The sequence below is a fragment of the Buteo buteo genome, chromosome 15 (genome assembly GCF_964188355.1).
Source record: "Buteo buteo chromosome 15, bButBut1.hap1.1, whole genome shotgun sequence".
NCBI classification, from domain to species: domain Eukaryota; kingdom Metazoa; phylum Chordata; class Aves; order Accipitriformes; family Accipitridae; genus Buteo; species Buteo buteo.
In genome coordinates, this window is record NC_134185.1 from 9,940,043 (window position 1) to 9,958,057 (window position 18,015).

Below are 18,015 nucleotides of genomic sequence, written 5' to 3' on the forward strand. Positions count from 1 at the left end.
TCCCGGCCCGAGGAGCCTCCTGCGGAGCCGGTAGCCGCTCCTCGCCTTCCCCAGGAGCCCTACGGCGGGTCAGGGCGGAGCGGCCCTCCCTCATGGTGCCCGGCAGCCCCGGCCCCACGCAGGTGCGGGCGGTGCGGCGTCCTCCCGCCATTTCCCCCGGGGACGGGGTCCCTCCGCCTCCCCGCTTGTCTCCGCCTCCCCCCGCCCCGGCCCTGCGTGGGTCACCCCGGCTCTCCGCCCGGCGCCGAGAGGAAGCCTCTCCCGGGGCGATGCGCCTCCCCACCCCGCAGGCAGAGCCCCTTCTTCCCTTCCCATCCCATCCCATCCCGTCCGAGGAGATACCGGGATCTGCCTCCGCTCTGCTCCCCTCGGCCCTCCCCCTCTCGCCCTCCCGGCCTCCTCCCTCTCGCCTCCTCTTTCTTTTCCTTTTTTTTTTTTTTTCCTTTTTTCCATCCCCTCCCCCGCCTGGGAAGACCTGGCCGCTCCCCCCCGCCCCGTCCTCAGTAGCCGTGGGCGCTGGGCGGCGCGGAGCGGAGCGGGGAGCCTGCGCCCCGGGGTCTGCAGCCGCCTTCCCCTCCGTTCCTCCTGCGGGGGTGCCAGGTATGAAAGTAAACCCTTCCCGACGCCGGCCGAGGTGGGGGAGAGAGACTGCCCCGAGAGACCTGGTCGGGGCAGCGCTGGGTGGGCAGGCTGGGAGCTGGGGATGGGGGCTGAGAGGGTGGCTGCCCCGGGTCGGGGCTGCCCGGGGCCGGGAACAGGGCGGCTGGGGTCCGGGGACCGGGGCAGTCCGAGGTAACGTCCGTAAGGTGATGGGTTTTTTGCGATGTCGTTCTTCCTACACGGGTCGTTTAAAGAAATGATGAAGCTGAGCGATGTCAGTACCTCGGGCTGGGCAGCTGAAGGATTTTGTATAAAGCTCCTGCCTCTTTAGCCTGGCGGATATGTTTTTGATAGGGCTAAAACGTGACACGTTTCTTCGGTCCTTTTTTTTCCCAATTATTATTATTTATTTGAAGCTGGTTTCACAAGAGGGCTAACGGGACGGATGCAAGGGGCGTATTTATTGGGCTTTCGGGGGTTTCCCTCTGTGCTGTGTCTTCCGCGGGGAGCAGGCAAGCAGCTTCTTCACCCTTCAAAACAACCTCTCCTTTAATTCTGATTCATCCCCTCAGTATTCGCGCTACCATCCCCGCGCTCTTCTGGAATTGACACTAATTTCATCCAGATTCGTCACTGCTGGAAGCAGATTTATCTTGGAATGGCAAAAAAAGCCGTGCCAAGGTATTTAACTCGCAGGCTCTGGAGAAAGGGAACTCCTTTGGATGAGACGCGGAAAAGCAGAGCCTCCCACGGAAAGCAGGACCAGGGGATGGCTCGAGAGCTGTCGAGTTTAAGCCTTCCTCTCCAAACCCTCGGCTTCTTCCTGGAAAACCCTGGGCTTTAACATGCTAATGGGTAGTAGGAGCGGCCGGCAGAAGCAGAGCGGGCAGTGGAAAAGCGGTCACCCCGGCAAAGCCCCCCCTCCCGTCCCCGCCGTTCCTCCGGCTGGTTCCCGGCGGGGGATACCGGGGGGCCAGCCCGGGACCCGGGGGATCGCAGGCAGAGGGTTAATTAAGCCGAGCCGGCCGCCGGCTGTCCGGGCGCGCCGCCCCGCGGCCGCGACGGGGGCGGCCGGGAAAGGGAAAACCCCGTCGGAGGTGAAGCCCCTCTCCCCGTGGCCGTTCATCCCCCCTTTCTTTATTTCCCCCCGCGTGTGGGATTTCAGAAGCGAGCTGTCACGCCTGCCGTGTACAATTAGTTCGTCTGATGCCTACTGAAGCTGCTTAAATTTTGTAAGAGCCAGGAGTCGCGGTGGGGTTTTCTCCGTAAGTCGGAGTGGAGGACGAAATCTGTGCACTGATATATAGAGTGAGCACACCCGGAGGAGTGAAGGGGGCAGTGGCGGATAAGGTTAGAGTAATGGTTTCTTCCAGGGAGCGTGAGATTTCCAGTATTTATTCTCTGTTTTGCTTTGTCAGAGCAGAACTGTGAATTCCAACTTTCAGGCCATTTCAAGAATAAGGCCAAAAGCAGTTCAAGGAGCTGGTTAGTGTAGCAGCCTCTAATATTTTATGGTCTGAAAATTGTGTTTAAAATTATGTAAGCTTAGTTTGAAATGTGATGCCTTTCCTACAGTAAGAAGGAAACCCCAGAGCAGAGGCTGCACTGAACAGACCAAGATAAAACGCTACCAGGTAGCTGGACACAACTTTTCTTCTGTCTGAGCTACACTGACATGCAAATTCACGCTGGGGTAGCCTGAAAAGAAAGATACTCTAGTTCTGCTTGACTACAAGCCTACCCCTGAGCATTTGAGTTGCATTCTGCTGGAGTAAGACAGGACAAAATATTTGAAGAATATCCTGAAAAGTTAGGACATGGGTAGGTTTTGTCCTGTGAATGGAGAAAGATTTGATGTTAGAAGCAGAAAGTGAGAAGAACTGAAAATACTTTTGATTTTATACATACACCTGGCAGCTGGAATGCCACCAAGCAGGGAATCCTCACTGTTATTAGCTAGGTTTTGAAACTGGAGGAAGAATTTCAACATTTTCATGGAGCTGGTGATCCCTCTCTCACTTTCTAGTTTCCATCTACTTTTGTCTTCTCTGAAGCAATTCATCCTACCATAAAGACAGCTGACCCAAGGCTTCTAATTACTGTAAGCCAACCCAAAATTTGTATGCGAAAGGAGCGAAGGAAAGGACAGGGCAGAGCAGCTTGGGGTTTGGAGGAAGAGTGGAGAACAGCGTGGCAGAAAGTGTGAGTAAGATGTTGAGGGTTTTTTCTTGCATCTAGCTTGTAGCCTTCTCAGGGCCTTTCCTCTGTCCTCTGGAGGCTGTATTCTCTCTGCCCTTCTCTCACCCTGCAAAAGTGCCTTTGCAGCCGTCTACACGTTTCCATCCCCATTGTCTGGCAAGAGGAACCCTTGTGTTCCCCCCTTGCTGGCAACCTGTACTGGGCCATGGCAACCGCTGACGTTGCCTATGCTTGAGGTTGGCCTTGCTTAAATGGTAGAGATCGGGTTAGTAAACAGAGCTTAAGTGCATGGGTGTAAATGACAATGCTGCCTAGTAGGACCACTGCTCTGATCTGTAATGAGAATTACCATTTTCATCAAGTTCCTCGGCTTGGACTTCTTCCAGTTCTACTGAAGTATAGTTAGTTCATTACGAGCAACAAGTGGTTCATTATAAATGATGAAAATCTTGGCTTCCAAGACTGCCTTTGTAAGTAGTGAGCACTTGAGTATAGTATTTCAAATGGGAGGCTCCAATGCATCTATTGAGGGTTGTGTGTTTTGGTTTTTTTCTTTTTAAAGAGTGGCGGAAGGGAGCCATAGTACTCCACCCATTTGCTTGCAGAAAGTCTCTCTATAAAGTGAAGTTAGTTATGGGTCCAGCTGGGAAGACTTCAGCCACCGCAGTGGAATGACATCAACCCAGGCACCTCTAAGACTTTGTATATGAACTAGCAGTTAGTGAATCCTTAGGTCTCACAAAATTCAGCTACAGAGAAATACCAAATACCCAGACCCTGAGGAAGGGCTGAGAAGGGGAAGAGTATTCTAGGAAAGAACGTAGAATAGGCATTCTCAAGCCTGACAGAACAACTGGTTTTCTTAATACCTTGTATCTGTTCAACAGCTGTATTAGGGCAAAGCAAATTAAAACCAGCTTTTTCGCATTAATATTGCATTACTTATCATCAAATCATGCTAGTTTGTGACAGGCTGAAAATAAAGAAAAGGAGATGCTTCCTCATACAACATGTAGTTAAGCTGTGGAACTCCTTGATGCAGAACATTGTGGATATAAAATTTTATATGGGTTCAAGGGAAGACTGGGCAACTATGGAAAAGAAACCCACTGAGGTTTCCTCACACTACAGAAACCACCTGTGGTTTAAAGTCCATGAGGTGCAACTGGTTCTAAGCTGAGACTATGAGGGAGAAGAGACATACATGGTTGCCCTATTCTTGGGCTCTACCGCAGGCATCTCACGTGGCCAGTGTCAGAAACAGGATTTTAGGCAAAGTGGACTTTTGGTCAGGCCAGGAAAGCTTACTTACGTTCTCATTTCTTTATTTTGACACCTTATCATTTATCCATACATATGTAAAATTATCATTCCTTGTCAAATTTAGTACTAATTGAGCAATAACCAAAATAATACTTTGAAGGTAACTTTGTATATAAAAGTTAATGTTTAAATATGTGCATTTCTGCTATAACAATAACCTAGACTGGTATGGTCAACTGGTGTGTCTCTGCAAAATCTTGCACCTGGGATGACTCTGCTCTGCTTTCAAGACTTTCAGATATCTTTTAGTATGACTGCATACACCCCAGAGCTTAGGCCTGTGAGTCACTGTAATCTCCAGATGTCATATGAAAAAGTCCACACATCTTCTCCAAAGCCTGAGTTAGCTACTTTAAAGCCCGGGTGGGTATCTTTATACTGTGTTGTAAAATGTGTTTTACGCATATCCTAGTAAGTAAACTCCACGTCAAAGTTGGCATTCCATGCAGGCGAAGCTGAAAAGCATCAAAAATTATGCTGAAACAAAACCACCCTCTGAATTTGGCATCAGAAGCAACAAGCTGTGTTTGAGTTGTGCTTAGTTAGCTAAAAAGTGATAACTGTTACCTCTTATAGGTAAGAACTATGTCTATATGGTGAAGATGCCTCAAAATTATAGGAGTCATTGGCCCATTAAACAGCTTTTAAAGTGATGTTACCACTTCTTTTACCATGTTGCATACATACTTCTCTTTTTTTCATGCTAGATCTTTAGCTAGCTTGTGACCAGGCTGTTTCACTGGATAGCAGTACTCATATTATTGCAAACTAAGCTCAAGAAAAAGAAAGCAGTTATCTTTGCCCTGGCTTACACTTCCATTACAATGTAAACCAGAGAGCTTAACCACATACATACCCTTGAATTGCTTGGCTTTTAAAGTTTAATCATAGGCCCTTTCTTTCTGCACAGCTGAGGTTTCCATGTAATTGGAATGAAGGATATGAGAACAGAGACCAGCTTTCCCAATGGCAGCAGCCAGTAGTTGGTTAATGCCACTGACATCACTGCTGCCAAAGGAGAAAAATGGTCTTTTCAGTAATGTTTTGAGCTCAGAATCAAGACTTCTGGGTTCAGTTTCTGGCTCTGCCACAGACTTCTAACAATTTTACATTCTTTCTGCATGTTTCCCAACTACAGATGGGAATAATACTGCTTTTTGTCTTTCCCATTTAAAGTATTAGCTCTTTGTGTGGTGCAGGACCCCATCTAGGTGGGGCTTTCCACATGTGACCATAAGGCACAGACAGCACAGTTCCTGCAGCCGTTGTGGGATTCTGTAGGAAAAAGGCATGTGATGAGTCAGCAGACTTGTCCCTCCTACTTGGCCAGGCTTTCCTGCTTGTATATAACCAGAAGTCTCCTCTAGACCAGCAAACTTCTACTTTCCTCAATCATCTGTCCCTTCCAACCATGGATTTTGAAATTCTCTGACATCCTGAGAGAGATACAGATAGCCATGCATAGGAAGTGAATGAGGTTTTGGTGGCCACAGCACACAGGGAGATACAATGGAGGATCTGCAGGAGACCCATGCCTGTCAGAGCAGCGGAAGCTGAAAACATTTAAAATGGGACTCGCTACCTTGTTTAGGTACCTAAATTGCTCCATTTGTCACATCCAGACAACATAAACTTTGAAAGGGGGAAAGCAGATCTTTCTAAGTTGGTTCCTTGGGAGAGCAGTTAGCAAAGTGCCATTCTCCATAGCAGGCAGACTCACAGCTGGGTGGGTAATGCAGAACCATTGGTGACTTTTAGGTCACTTAAAGTTGCCACTTTTGGGGCATTACATGCAAGATCACAACTGGTCTGTTTTCCTAAGTGTTCCTAAGTCTCTTGAGTGTAGTCTGTCCGTCCAGCTGCCTGGATTCCAACTTCTGAATGTAATTTTTGAATACGTTGGTAGTTTTCAGCCATGTTCTACCTACAACCAGTAGCTATAGAGGAAAGAAGCAGAAGCACAAAACATAATTGCATTCCTACGGCACAAATGAAAACAGGGCACTGCACAGAGTGGAATGACTCCAACTACTGCCCCACTGAGGGAAAAGCAGGTAAAACTCAGCTGTTTCCACCTTCACTGATGTCACTGCTAATATTGCATGACTGTACTTTGAAGATACTAAGATAATAGTGTATATTTCCAACGCATATTTTCAAATCTCTCTTTCTTGTTTTAGAAAACAATAGATAAAATGGAGCACATGTTACTGCTCTTCATATTTTTCATACCTATATTGGGTCTCACTAATGGAACAGAAACTGAAGAAGATTTTACTTGGCACTTAAAGAAGATCCCCCAGATTGTGAGCGAAAGAACTTTCTCCCTTGACCGCCCTAAATTTGAAGCAAAAACCAAATTAGAGCTGAACAGTGTATGTGGAATTGAATGTCAAAGAAAATTGCCAGTACCAAGCCTGTCTGACTTGAAGGACCTCTTATCCTATGAGACTATTTTTGAAAACGGCACACGGACCCTGACTGAAGTGAATGTCCTTGGACTAGTGCTTGACCCAGCTGGAAACACAACAACACGAAGGTCTTTGAGAAAGAAGAGGCAGATATATGGAACAGACAGTAGGTTCAGCATCTATGACAAGCGGTTTATGACCAACTTTCCGTTCAACACAGCTGTGAAGATCTCCACCGGCTGCAGTGGCATTCTCATTTCCCCCAAGCATGTGCTAACAGCTGCCCACTGTCTGCACAACGGCAAGGATTACGTTAAGGGCAGCAAAAGACTGAGGGTGGGCCTGATGAAGACAAAATCCAGAGGCGACGGCAGGAAACGCAAAGGCACTAGAAGAAGCAGGAGAGAAGTCTCTGCGGCCCAAGAGGATCCTGATGTTGCCACAGAACTAAGGCGACAATCCAAGGGTGGTGGGAGAAAGCAGAGGAGATCTGGGAGGAAGCAGGGGAGCTCAGATGGCATGCCCTCCTTCCAGTGGACGAGGGTGAAGAGTACCCACATCCCAAAAGGCTGGTTTAAGGGTGTCTCTGGGGATATTGCCCTGGATTATGATTATGCTGTTCTTGAGCTCAAGCGTCCCCACAAAAGGAAATACATGGAGCTGGGAATCAGCCCAACAATCAAAATGATGCCTGGGAGCATGATCCACTTCTCGGGTTTTGACAATGATCGATCAGGGCAGCTGGTCTATAGATTTTGTAGCATTTCTGATGAATCCAATGATCTCTTTTATCAGTACTGTGATGCTGAGCCCGGCTCCACTGGGTCTGGTGTCTATCTCCGTCTTAAGGAGCCAAACAAAAAGAAGTGGAAACGCAAGATCATCGCTGTTTACTCAGGCCATCAGTGGGTGGATGTCAATGGTGAACAGCAGGATTACAATGTAGCAGTAAGAATTACTCCTCTCAAATATGCCCAGATTTGCTTCTGGATACATGGGAATGATGAGAATTGCACACGAGGCTGAAGAGAACTGAACGTGACTCGCTTAGCACCCGTATTACCATAGAGTGAAAGATTGCTGCAGCAGTTGCTGGAAGAACATCACTCCACATCAGGATGTTTTTGAACTCAAAGCTCACAAGTAATGTTATGGTGACTTGAGAAATGCTGAATTGCTGGGGGATGGGTAGAATTGTCAAACAGAATATTTCTAATTGTAATCAACCCTAGATATGCACTTAAAATCCCAAACTATATTTATGTTTGCAATTGTGATAAATTCAAATAATTCACATCAGAAAAAAATGGCTACACCTGGTTGTCATTTTTTTCCAAGGGAAGGATTGAAACGTCTCAAGCTGGTATTATTAAACAATATCTATTTTTCCAATGGATTTGCTTTTCTCAGGGTTCTGTTCCAATTCTTCAAATGCAAGTTGTGCATGCAGCACATTACTGTGTGTACAGAATGATTCAGAGAACTGCACGAGACCAAGACATTATTTTGGCATTCTCTAAAGACCACAGCTCCATGTTGAGAAGCAGCAGTCTAGTTCATGCTTGTTAGTTTGGAAAACTTCCTCCTCTGGTTGCTGCAGGAACAATTTCATGGAAATCCCAAATTTCTGTAGCTGAGGGTTAGACTTTAAAGACAAGTTTCACCTGATTGCTCAATAAAAACAGCAAAAAGAAATCAATGAACACAGAAGTTCCCATGTTTGGAAGAAGAAGAAACATCAGGACATAACTGAATGCCTTTAAATCTTCTTTGAGAAGCTACAGAAGCCTTAAAGACATGCATTTGCATTCCAATTAGTATTTGGTGAGCTGTAGGTTTAGTTTCTAGTCAAACGTTTAGCTTTACAATTGGGAGAAGTCACTGACTTCTAAAGTGGCTATTTGACAATCATTTAGAGCTTCACAGATGATAGATTTTTTGGGTGCTAACCATTTTTGCAGTTTTTATAAATTACTTTTATACAAGTTCAGCTTAATAGGTAGGGTAGTATGTATTAGATTGGGAGCTGGAAAGCAATATTTTAGTTTGGCTTTATATGGTTTTGCAAAATGGGTAGTTCTAATCATGTTATATTCAGACTCCACCTCAACATGAGTTACAAGGTTAAACTAAAAATTTCTCCCAACTAAATTATATCACCTTCTGAATGGTAGAAGAACTATCCTGTACATTATAACAGATATCCTGCTAGGTAGCAGCAGTAGTTAGCAAATAATTTGATTCAATATGTTTGCTGAACCATATGTTTAATGAAAACACAAAGTGAGCTTGACTTTTACACACCTTTAAACACAAATCACCTTTTTAAAAATTCTTGTGGATTGCTACACAAGTCTATATCTTTTATTTTATATCAAGATTTTGAAGCACACAGGATTGTTATGGTGCTATGTTAATCTAATAACATAAAATGATACTGTGTATTTCCAATGATATCCTTTGAGTTTCAATATTTTTAAGATTATTCACCACCATAATGTTTCATTTTTTTGATCATAAGTTTATGCTGATGAAAATACATTTTCTTCCTATGCAGAAGAAAAAATATATCAAGATTTAAAAATACTATTTGTTTATTGGTATCTTTAAAAATATGCTTGTAATATCTTTTGATGAAATAAGATCATTTTTAATAACCCACTTTTTTGTAGATGATTGACAGTATAAAACCTGACACTTTGAATGTGCAGGCAACTTTCTTTGTCAAGGTATTGCCAAAGCATAAAAATTTAAGACTTGCTTCCATACCATAACTCTAGCAATATTTCTTTAATTGGAAAAGATCTCACTTTAAAAGAAACTAGTTCTTTTAATGTCAGCCTTTCCAGGAAACACTTAACCTTTCTTTTTTTATTTTATTTTGTGTGATTGTTTGCAGAAAACTAATAATAATAATTTTTAAAGTTTAGAAATTAATATCTAAGATTTTAAGGTTAATTATTTTTTATTGTTGTTAACATCTCTATTAAGACATATGGCTTCGCTGACAGTAATTTAAAATCACCTCAGTCCAGTATTTAATACTCTTGCTCTATGCAATGGGCCTACAATATTCTTTAGTTGGCTCTGTGATGTTTTTCTTAAGTGCCTTTTTCCATAGTAATTGTGACAAATAAGGTACCACATCATTAATCTAATACAAATCAAACTAGGTCCATGGGTTTTGTTACAGTTATTCTCATTGTTGATTTGGGTCCAAAACTGATCAAGATAAGGTGGCTTAGTAAATTCCTTGTTTTGGTGAGTCTTATTTAGATGTACTCCTTAGGAGCAGAAATATAAATTATTTTTTTTTTTAGTTTGGGAATCAGGGACAAGGTAAGAATGAAAAATGTTAATGTCAGCTTTCAAATGGTCTTGTTATAATAATCATCTGCTATAAATACCTCAGCCACGACCTGAAGTTTTCATACCAGGCTGATAACAAATGTTTATCCTCAGAGGATAATCATTAGATGCTCAGTGCTTCATTTTATGGTACTAAGAGATTAAAGAGGCTGGCCAGAGTGACATAAAAATTAATCAAATCTATATATATATTCAAGCCTCTGTGTCTGAGTGCACATGCACAAACACATGCAAATATATGGGCTTGCAGAACATGTGCCATTTTGACTGGGTCAGCGCCTTCAGACAAGGGAACGCAGGCACAAGAAGTCACGGACAAAATGTTATTCCTGTTGTATGTGCATGCTGGGCAACATTTCAGTCTGCCACTTGGTCTAATAGGGAAGGAAATGCTTCATGTAGGCATTGTGACTGCTTACTACAGGGACTTCTGAAATAGTTCATAAATGGAGTACTTACACACAACCCCAGGAGGTCAATGTCCCACATAGAGCTCCTGGTACCAGCCACTGCAAATGGGACAAGAATTTCTGAGCTGTGATCATCTCAGATTTCCTTAAAAAACCTGCAGTTAGTATCTAGTTATCAATAAGAAAATATGAGGAGGGGGTGTTCTTGGTAGATCAGATCTTCTGTTGTCTAGGACACCAGCATCAAGGCTGGGTTCCCAGCCCAGAAGGGGACAGAGTCCTTGTGATGTTTCCCCAAAGGATTTTTCCATCTTTCACGTACTGGGCTGTACATTACTTGTTTTCATCAGTACTAATGCTTTTCCATAAGAGCTGCTATAGTAGATCTTTTTCTTTAACTGTATTCCTGGCTTTAGGAAAAAGCAAACTCAGTCAAATCCCTTTTCTTCTAGGAGGTTACTGGCAATTTGTAAAGTTAAGAGGTTTTTCCCGGGCCAAAGATAAACCTCATATACAGACTGTTAACACACCCAGACCAGCTTCTGCAAGGCATTTGTGCATGTGTTTAATCTGGGGCTCTGAGACATATGATGGAAGTCAAGGGAATTATCTGCAACGTGAAAAATTAAGTTTAAGTTTGTATTATCTTAACAAAAGAAAACCACAATGCCAGGTAGCAAAATTATTTCTGTTATATGAGGTATAGAGTACCCGATGCTTTAAAAATTGCTTAAAGAAGCCCCTTGACTCAGTTTATAATTTACGATCCAAAATTGTGCAGATTTATGAGCCTGTATGGAGTATGAATCAGCACAGAATATGGCTTAAGTAAAAAAATAATTCATCTACATGTGGAGGAGAGAAGCAGCTGTGGAGTTCCTCCTATTCTGCTGAGAAGGGATGACCTGGCAGCAAACAGCAATTAATACAGAAAGAGAGAGCAAGAGAAGTAGATGGTACAGAAGACCATGAAGACGGAGGTGGTATGCGAGGGATAAAGAAAGTGTGAAAAGTAACAGATGAAATGGCTGCGAGGTAGCAGGGGGACCTATTGTAAGAAAGAGTAGGCAGCTGGTAAAGGCATAACAGTATAAATTAAGCTGTAAAAATCGCAAGTTGCATGAACAATCCCCTTTCGCTGTTAAAGATGAGGCTGTTCTTCCCAGCCAACAGTACCAAGGAAAGGGCTGTGAGAGGGCTCAGGTTCTGGCAGGGACCACTAGCAGGCAGGGGCTTTTGACCCTGAGCTACAATCCCTGCCCAAAATTGCAGGGATTACGCCTGTGCTTGTTTAGGGTCCTTGGGAAGCAACAGATCCATGTCCTGGCCAAAAGGCGCGGCAGCATGAACTTCCCAGCACACTGGGTCACCAAGAATGTAGTGACTAAAGGCAGTTTCTTTCACTTGAAAGTTTCTCAAACCTGAAATTTTGTTGGGATTGCTGTAAAGGCTGTTCCCCATTGGAAAAAAAACCCAACACAAAACAAAACACAAAAAAACAAACACCAAAAAAACCCACAAAAAAACCAAACAAAAAACCCAACAACAACAAAAAAAATCTAAGGCTTGAAGCATTTAAATGTCGTCTCCATTTTTTGCATGTACCTACAAATTCTAGCCAATAAATTTTTCAAATACCTTCCGTTTGTGTTTGGTATCTTTGTAGAAATTTAATCAACTGCTTCTAATTTTAAAGCACAGAATATTGCAGATACTTCCATCTACAAATTTCTGGATTAAAGAATGAATAGGGAAAAAAAATGCAATATGGTTAAATTGAAAGCTTAAAATTGGACACTAATCTCAAAGGATTTGAAAGTATATTTGAGTCCCTGTTCCACCAGCCTTTTTCTCCGAGTGTGAGATAGCATTTAGGTTAAAGACCTCCAGAGGTAGCTTTGATGATTCTTTAATGTTCTTAACTTTTTAAAGACTGACAACAAACTTCAAAAAATTTGTTTTTATAATCTTTTTAACTGCACAACTTGACAACTCATTTGGGAAAAGAAGTGCAAACCTTTGCTATATTAAGATACTATACAATGCACATACTATGTCAATAAATATTTTCTATTGTTTTTCTTTTCCTCTGTCATGATGTAGTTTGTTAGCTATGGTGGTGTTACACAAACTCCATTCTGTAAATGTTTGTAATAGGTTATCAGTGAATCATCTGGGACATGGTCTTACAAGATATTAATGTCTCTTTAAATTTGTTCTGGGAAAAAAACTCCCTGTCTACTCCTGTCTTCAAGATAATTACTCCATGAGTAAATGTGATGAGTAAAAAAAAATTGGTTCAGCAAGGAAATGACTCACAGACTATGCCACAACTTATTAATTCTGAAATAAGTAATTAGTTCTGTTTCTGCTATTAGCTATTTTATTTTCTACCCCAGAGAGCTGTTAAACCAGGCCAAATTCAAAGTGCATAAAATATTATAATCTCGGTTCTCAGCTTTATCTTAACTCTGTGTCCTTGCAACTGGTGCTGATTTGGTCACTGACAGTAAAAGGAGAGATTTTTGGCAAGGATGAGAGCTGCTGGAAATATTTAATGGAAAGTTTAGAAATTATTACAGCAGTGATTAACAGTGTGTCTAATACAAGAAATATTTAACAGGGGTCTGGCAAGGGCTTCCCTGCCAGCTCTGGTGGTCCTTACATGGGGGATGAGTAAGGGCCATAGGGGGATAAATAGGATCGACATCTTCGTTACCTGGACCAAAGTCCGTTTGGGGCTGGTAACAGGATCTAAACCTTTTCATTGCCGGAGTCTACTTTTTGCCACCTTCTGGGAGAATGTCTTGGTGCCCAAGAAGTGTTTCTCTGCCCCTCTCCAGGGAATACAAGAGAGACCCAGGGGTGACAGCTGTCTCCTCTGCAGGCCACTGCCAAGCCACTGGCAGGGATGTGGTTGCTCCGATGCAAGATACGTTCCAAGATGTGCTGTGGGTCTCACGTTCCCACGGGCCCTGGGGCGCTTGAACTGGCATCCTATCCAAACAACTATTCAGCCCTAAAAGGTTCCGATACAGCCCAGTTCCTTGTGCAGGTATTTGCCTGTCATACTTCCAGTTGCCATCGTCTTTAACAAATGCTCAAAAGGCCTTCACCAAATAACAGCATCTCAAATCCACCGAAGAAGCGTCTTCTTATGCCGGTTATTATGCAGGTATTCCTGATGAACTGTTCATTCCTCCTACTTAGAATATGTCTCTAAGCCTTGATAATGGCTGTTATTCAGCTGTTATTGCTAAGAAAAAAGATCAGATATACTGGAGAAGCTACACAAATATTTTACAAAGATTATGCCTCTTGGCAATTATGTATGCACCATAGTTATTGCAGTTGCTATGGCTCTACTTCTTTTCCATGCGAAAGAGTTTGAAAACATTGCATGAAACTAAGTTGGGCTGGTTTTCAGACAAATTACTCAGTTGCCCTTTGGCTGCAGTTGCAGCATTCTACCCCCCCCTCCCCCTCCAGTTTAATTTCCAACTTTATGGATTAAATGCTGGTTTCAGCTTTGCTTAATTAAAGGCGAAAGCAGCCAGGAGACAGCACACCGCAAAGGACCCTTTCTGGCTGTACCTCTCTGTGGGCATTTTGAAGCAGGGCAGGCCCCAGAGCGAGTAGAGGACAAGAGAAAGCAAAGGTGAAGACAGTGATCAACAGCAAAAAAAGCACAGTGCCTTACTGAAGGGAAGAAAACATGATTTCTATTTTTCCTACAGAGAAAGGCAATTCTGGTTTTTACATTCCTTTGCCTTCTCTTGAGTGATTAATTCATCAGCTAAATATTGTTGGCTCCTGTACAGGAGCAAACCAACCCGCTCAGTGGTGGGGATACAACGTGCCCTTGAGTGCCAGCAGGGGCTTCCCCTCCCCAACACAGAAAAAAGAGAATGCTAAGTTACCCCAAAGGGGATTTACTAGTAATAAAAAGGAAAAAAAAAAGAAATTGAAAAGTAATCTCTGAAACAAGCACCATATTTTTATTTAACTAAAACAGGGATATTTTGAAAAATATGAATGCAAAAAGGCAAGGGAGACTTTATAGATAGGTGTGGCATATGGGTTTTTCTGACACACTCGTCTGTACAGGACATGGATGCGTTCCAGAGCTGCGGTGAGTTACACGGCAAAAGAACAGCCAGTTGCTGGTTGTCTATCCCACCATACCCACAGAGGGGCAGAGATTTATTGCGCTACCAAACTCTTGCTACTTATTGTCCGTTTGGGCTCAGACCTGGTCTTCTTAAATGGTGGACATGAAGGGAGGCTTCCAGGCACATGGCCACTGACGTTTTAGGTTTTTATACATTTTGTTTGTATCCATGGAGGATGTATGAAGTCATTTCTAGTAATGGTGGGTTGAAACAGTAAGCTCCAGTAACCAAACAAACGCTGCATCACATTGTCCTCTCATTTACAATGGAGAACCTGAGAGGGAAATTTGACCCACCACATATTATATGTATTTACTTGTTATAAAGCATTATACACTAGGCATTTATGATCTGTAAACAGGTTTATTTTTCTTAGAAAGATATAAAAAGGAAGCAACACTCAAAAGGGAAAGTAGCTTTGACAGGTTTCAATTTAGATATGATATTTTATTGCTTGTAAATTAACTTGTTACAACAGTGATCTGTGATCAAGCAGTGCTGCTTACACGACTGACGTGCTTGAGTCCTTCACTTCTTGCTTATTGATTTTTTTCCTCACCTTTTGGGACTAAATAAAATCAGGCATCTGTGCAATGACCAATGTCAGGTTAGTTTTCTGTCCATATTTTGAAAACAGTGTCTACAAGCTTAAAAAAATAATAATACAGCTGCCACTAGTGGTATTTTATTACCTTTAAACTGATAGAGAATTGTCTTTATGGGGTTATGACTTTGAAAACAGTTTTTGCTCGGTTATTCTGATGTATAAATCCATAGTACACCACATGCACACACACAAGGAGAGGCAGCTTTAAACTCATCTTCAGCTTGAAGGCTCCATAGAGATTGCATTAACTTTCTCCAGCTACAAGCATAAAAGAAATGCCATACAATATTTGTGTATTGCTTCTCAGTTCAGCCTTCACCTTTGCATCCTTCACATTAATGACATGAACTTTGCCCCCGCCGTATGCTCTACCCATTTATCATCAGGCTAGTGAAGCACCTTTTCTTGATATTTTTTTTTTTTCATATTGGAAAGTTTACGTACAGGCCACTTCTGAACTTGCTGATGTGCTTTTTTCACCTTAATCCTATCCCTAGGAATTGTTTTTCAGGCCTTTTTGACTCTTATCTTACAGCAACTATTTTTGTAGTGGGGAAAAGTCCTGGCTCTCCCTGCTCCAGTAATGTATGGACTTGCTGCTGCTGCTGCTCCCCACCAGGACAGCTGGGAAACATGTGCCTCAGTCCTACAAGCAACAAACTTCATCAGTTCCCTGGTAACTTCTGGGTGCTGCTTCAGACTGCTTTCCTTAGGCTCCAAACAGCTTTACATCAGGCATGCACGCAGCCGAGGGACGAAGGTGGCTGGGGAACCCGTCCCCTGCCCCGCTGCAGAGACCTTGGAGGGAATGCAGCAGGGAGAGGCCCAGACCCCCTCGTCCCAGTATCCCCATCACTGATATACAGGCTCAGGTGTCCCTTGTCCTGCGAACCTCGTGCCGTGCCTCTCCCACCACCCCATCCCGCCCCATCCCATCCCAAACTCCCTCCAGAAAAGGAAGGTCCTCGACTGAGCGGGACAGTGCCAGCCAGGGCCCCAGCCAGGAGCTGCAGTGGTGGGGGGGCTCCCTGCAGGGCTCACCCTGGCTCCCCTCGCTCCAGCCTCTCCTTCAGCACCTCGGTTGACCAGAACGTCTTCACAGTCCCACTGTGCCCGCGCTTCCTCGAGGTCCTGCCCTTCACAGCGGAGCTACTGTCTCTCTCTGTACTTCAGCTATTTTTAATGTGCTGTTTGCAACTTCATCTCATGCCTCCCTGCCTGTCTTGGGTTCTCTCTGTTGCTAATTCCACCTTTTAATTTTTTTAATTGTGCCTGCTTTGGGTTTTCACCTCATTTCCTACTTAAACACCAAACGTCTAAAATTAAATTAAATACATAATGCCTGACCACTGGTGCTATACAGTGAGGAACTTGGCTTTCTGTCCAAGAGAAACCACTTCAAAGCGCTATCAAGGTAACAGCTGCAAACAGAGAACTAAAGGCAAAATCACTGCGAGCAAACCAGCTCCAAAACAACGCATCAAATCTGGAGCCAGCCTTGGGAAATGCTTTCATAAGCTCTGAGTCAACGTGAACGCAGGCTGCCAGCTGAAGGAGCGATCTTGTGACGTCCCTTACAAAACAGCTCCGGGCTGCCCTGACAGCTCCTCCTGCCGCGGATGCTGACTGAGGGAGAGGTCACAGGCTCTGGACCCCAGCAGAAAGCATGGGGTTTAATCTCCTAGACACATCCTACTCTCCAGGGGAAGCTTTATTTAATTGCACTGATTTAACTGACTGCAAAAATAACAATAATTTGATGCTATTAATCAGATTATACTAACTGGGCTGTAAACAGCTCCCATAGCCTCGCAAGATCCACTGGAAGAACAGTTTCAAGCGAAAAGCGAATAATCCCCGGCAGGGAGATGTGCCTGTGTGGGAGCCACATCTGCTCAGCACCTGGAGAAATTCAGCAGGGACCTTCTCAGTAGCCAGCTGCGGGTGAGGTTTATCACATCAGTTATTTAAGCCTGCTGCCAAGGTAATGTCTCGTTGCAGCAGCACAGCCTTCTAGGGCTAATCCAAGGGCTAAGCCTGGAAAAGCAAAGCTATAGGTGTTGCAGACAGGTCTTATCTGCAGCACCTCTTTATGTACCATTTGTGAAAGAGAAAATCGCAACTGTATGGAAGGAGTAAAACCTTCATATTGCAGTATGTACAGTGAGGAAGTGAGGAACACCTGCCTTTTTTGCCCCTCAGTACCATTAAACAACATAAATTTAAAACACTGTAAATATTGCAAAGAACTTAGGAAACTCCATGCTTCGTTATATCCCTGTACCAGCCCTTTTTTTTAACGTGCACGGTGGAGCCAGGGCTGTAAGCACAGCCTGTTTGCCGAGCCCATGCTGGCCTCGTGTGCTTCTCTCTTGCCACATCAGCCAGAGCCCGCGTGCAGAGCCAAAATTACACGGTCCTGGGACAGAGGGGTGCAGCCACATACTTTTCCAGGCCACAGCACAGTTTTTTTTTTTTTATTTGGCAAAGGCTGAGCTTCAAGGCAAGTATTTTTAGACATACAAAAAGTCACATTTCTAGAACTAGAAGCTGGCTCCCTTCTCCCAATTTGAAAGCAAACTTTCTGTAAGTTTTTAGGCTTGCCTGGCAACATCACTGTGGAACCAATTATATCCTGGTAGAAACATGATAAAGATATAGCTCAGAGACAGAAGACTGGTGGGAAACCAGGTTACCTATGAAGCAGATATTTGCTAAAATAACTGCAAGATTCCCAACCATTCTTAAAAAGAAGACTTGATATGATTTTTTTTTCTACTACCTACTGACTAAGTGCATGGAAAGAAAATTTTCAAGCAATTAGGGTTTTTTAAGGAGTTTGTTTTGCTTTTATTTTAGTGGGATGCCAACGTAATTCTCCTCTCAGCAGGGTTTTTTTTTTGGCAGCTCCACCAATTACAGAA

At 43.5% G+C, this 18,015-nt stretch overlaps 1 protein-coding gene across 1 annotated transcript; it reads left to right on the forward strand.

Moving 5' to 3' along the window:
• The first annotated feature begins 208 nt into the window (after positions 1-208).
• Positions 209-11,951, forward strand: PRSS35 (serine protease 35). Its single transcript, XM_075046531.1, has 2 exons — positions 209-600; positions 6,303-11,951. Exon 2 carries the CDS (start codon positions 6,318-6,320, stop codon positions 7,557-7,559), a length of 1,242 nt encoding a protein of 413 aa, XP_074902632.1. The 5' UTR covers positions 209-600; positions 6,303-6,317; the 3' UTR covers positions 7,560-11,951.
• The last annotated feature ends 6,064 nt before the right edge of the window (positions 11,952-18,015 follow it).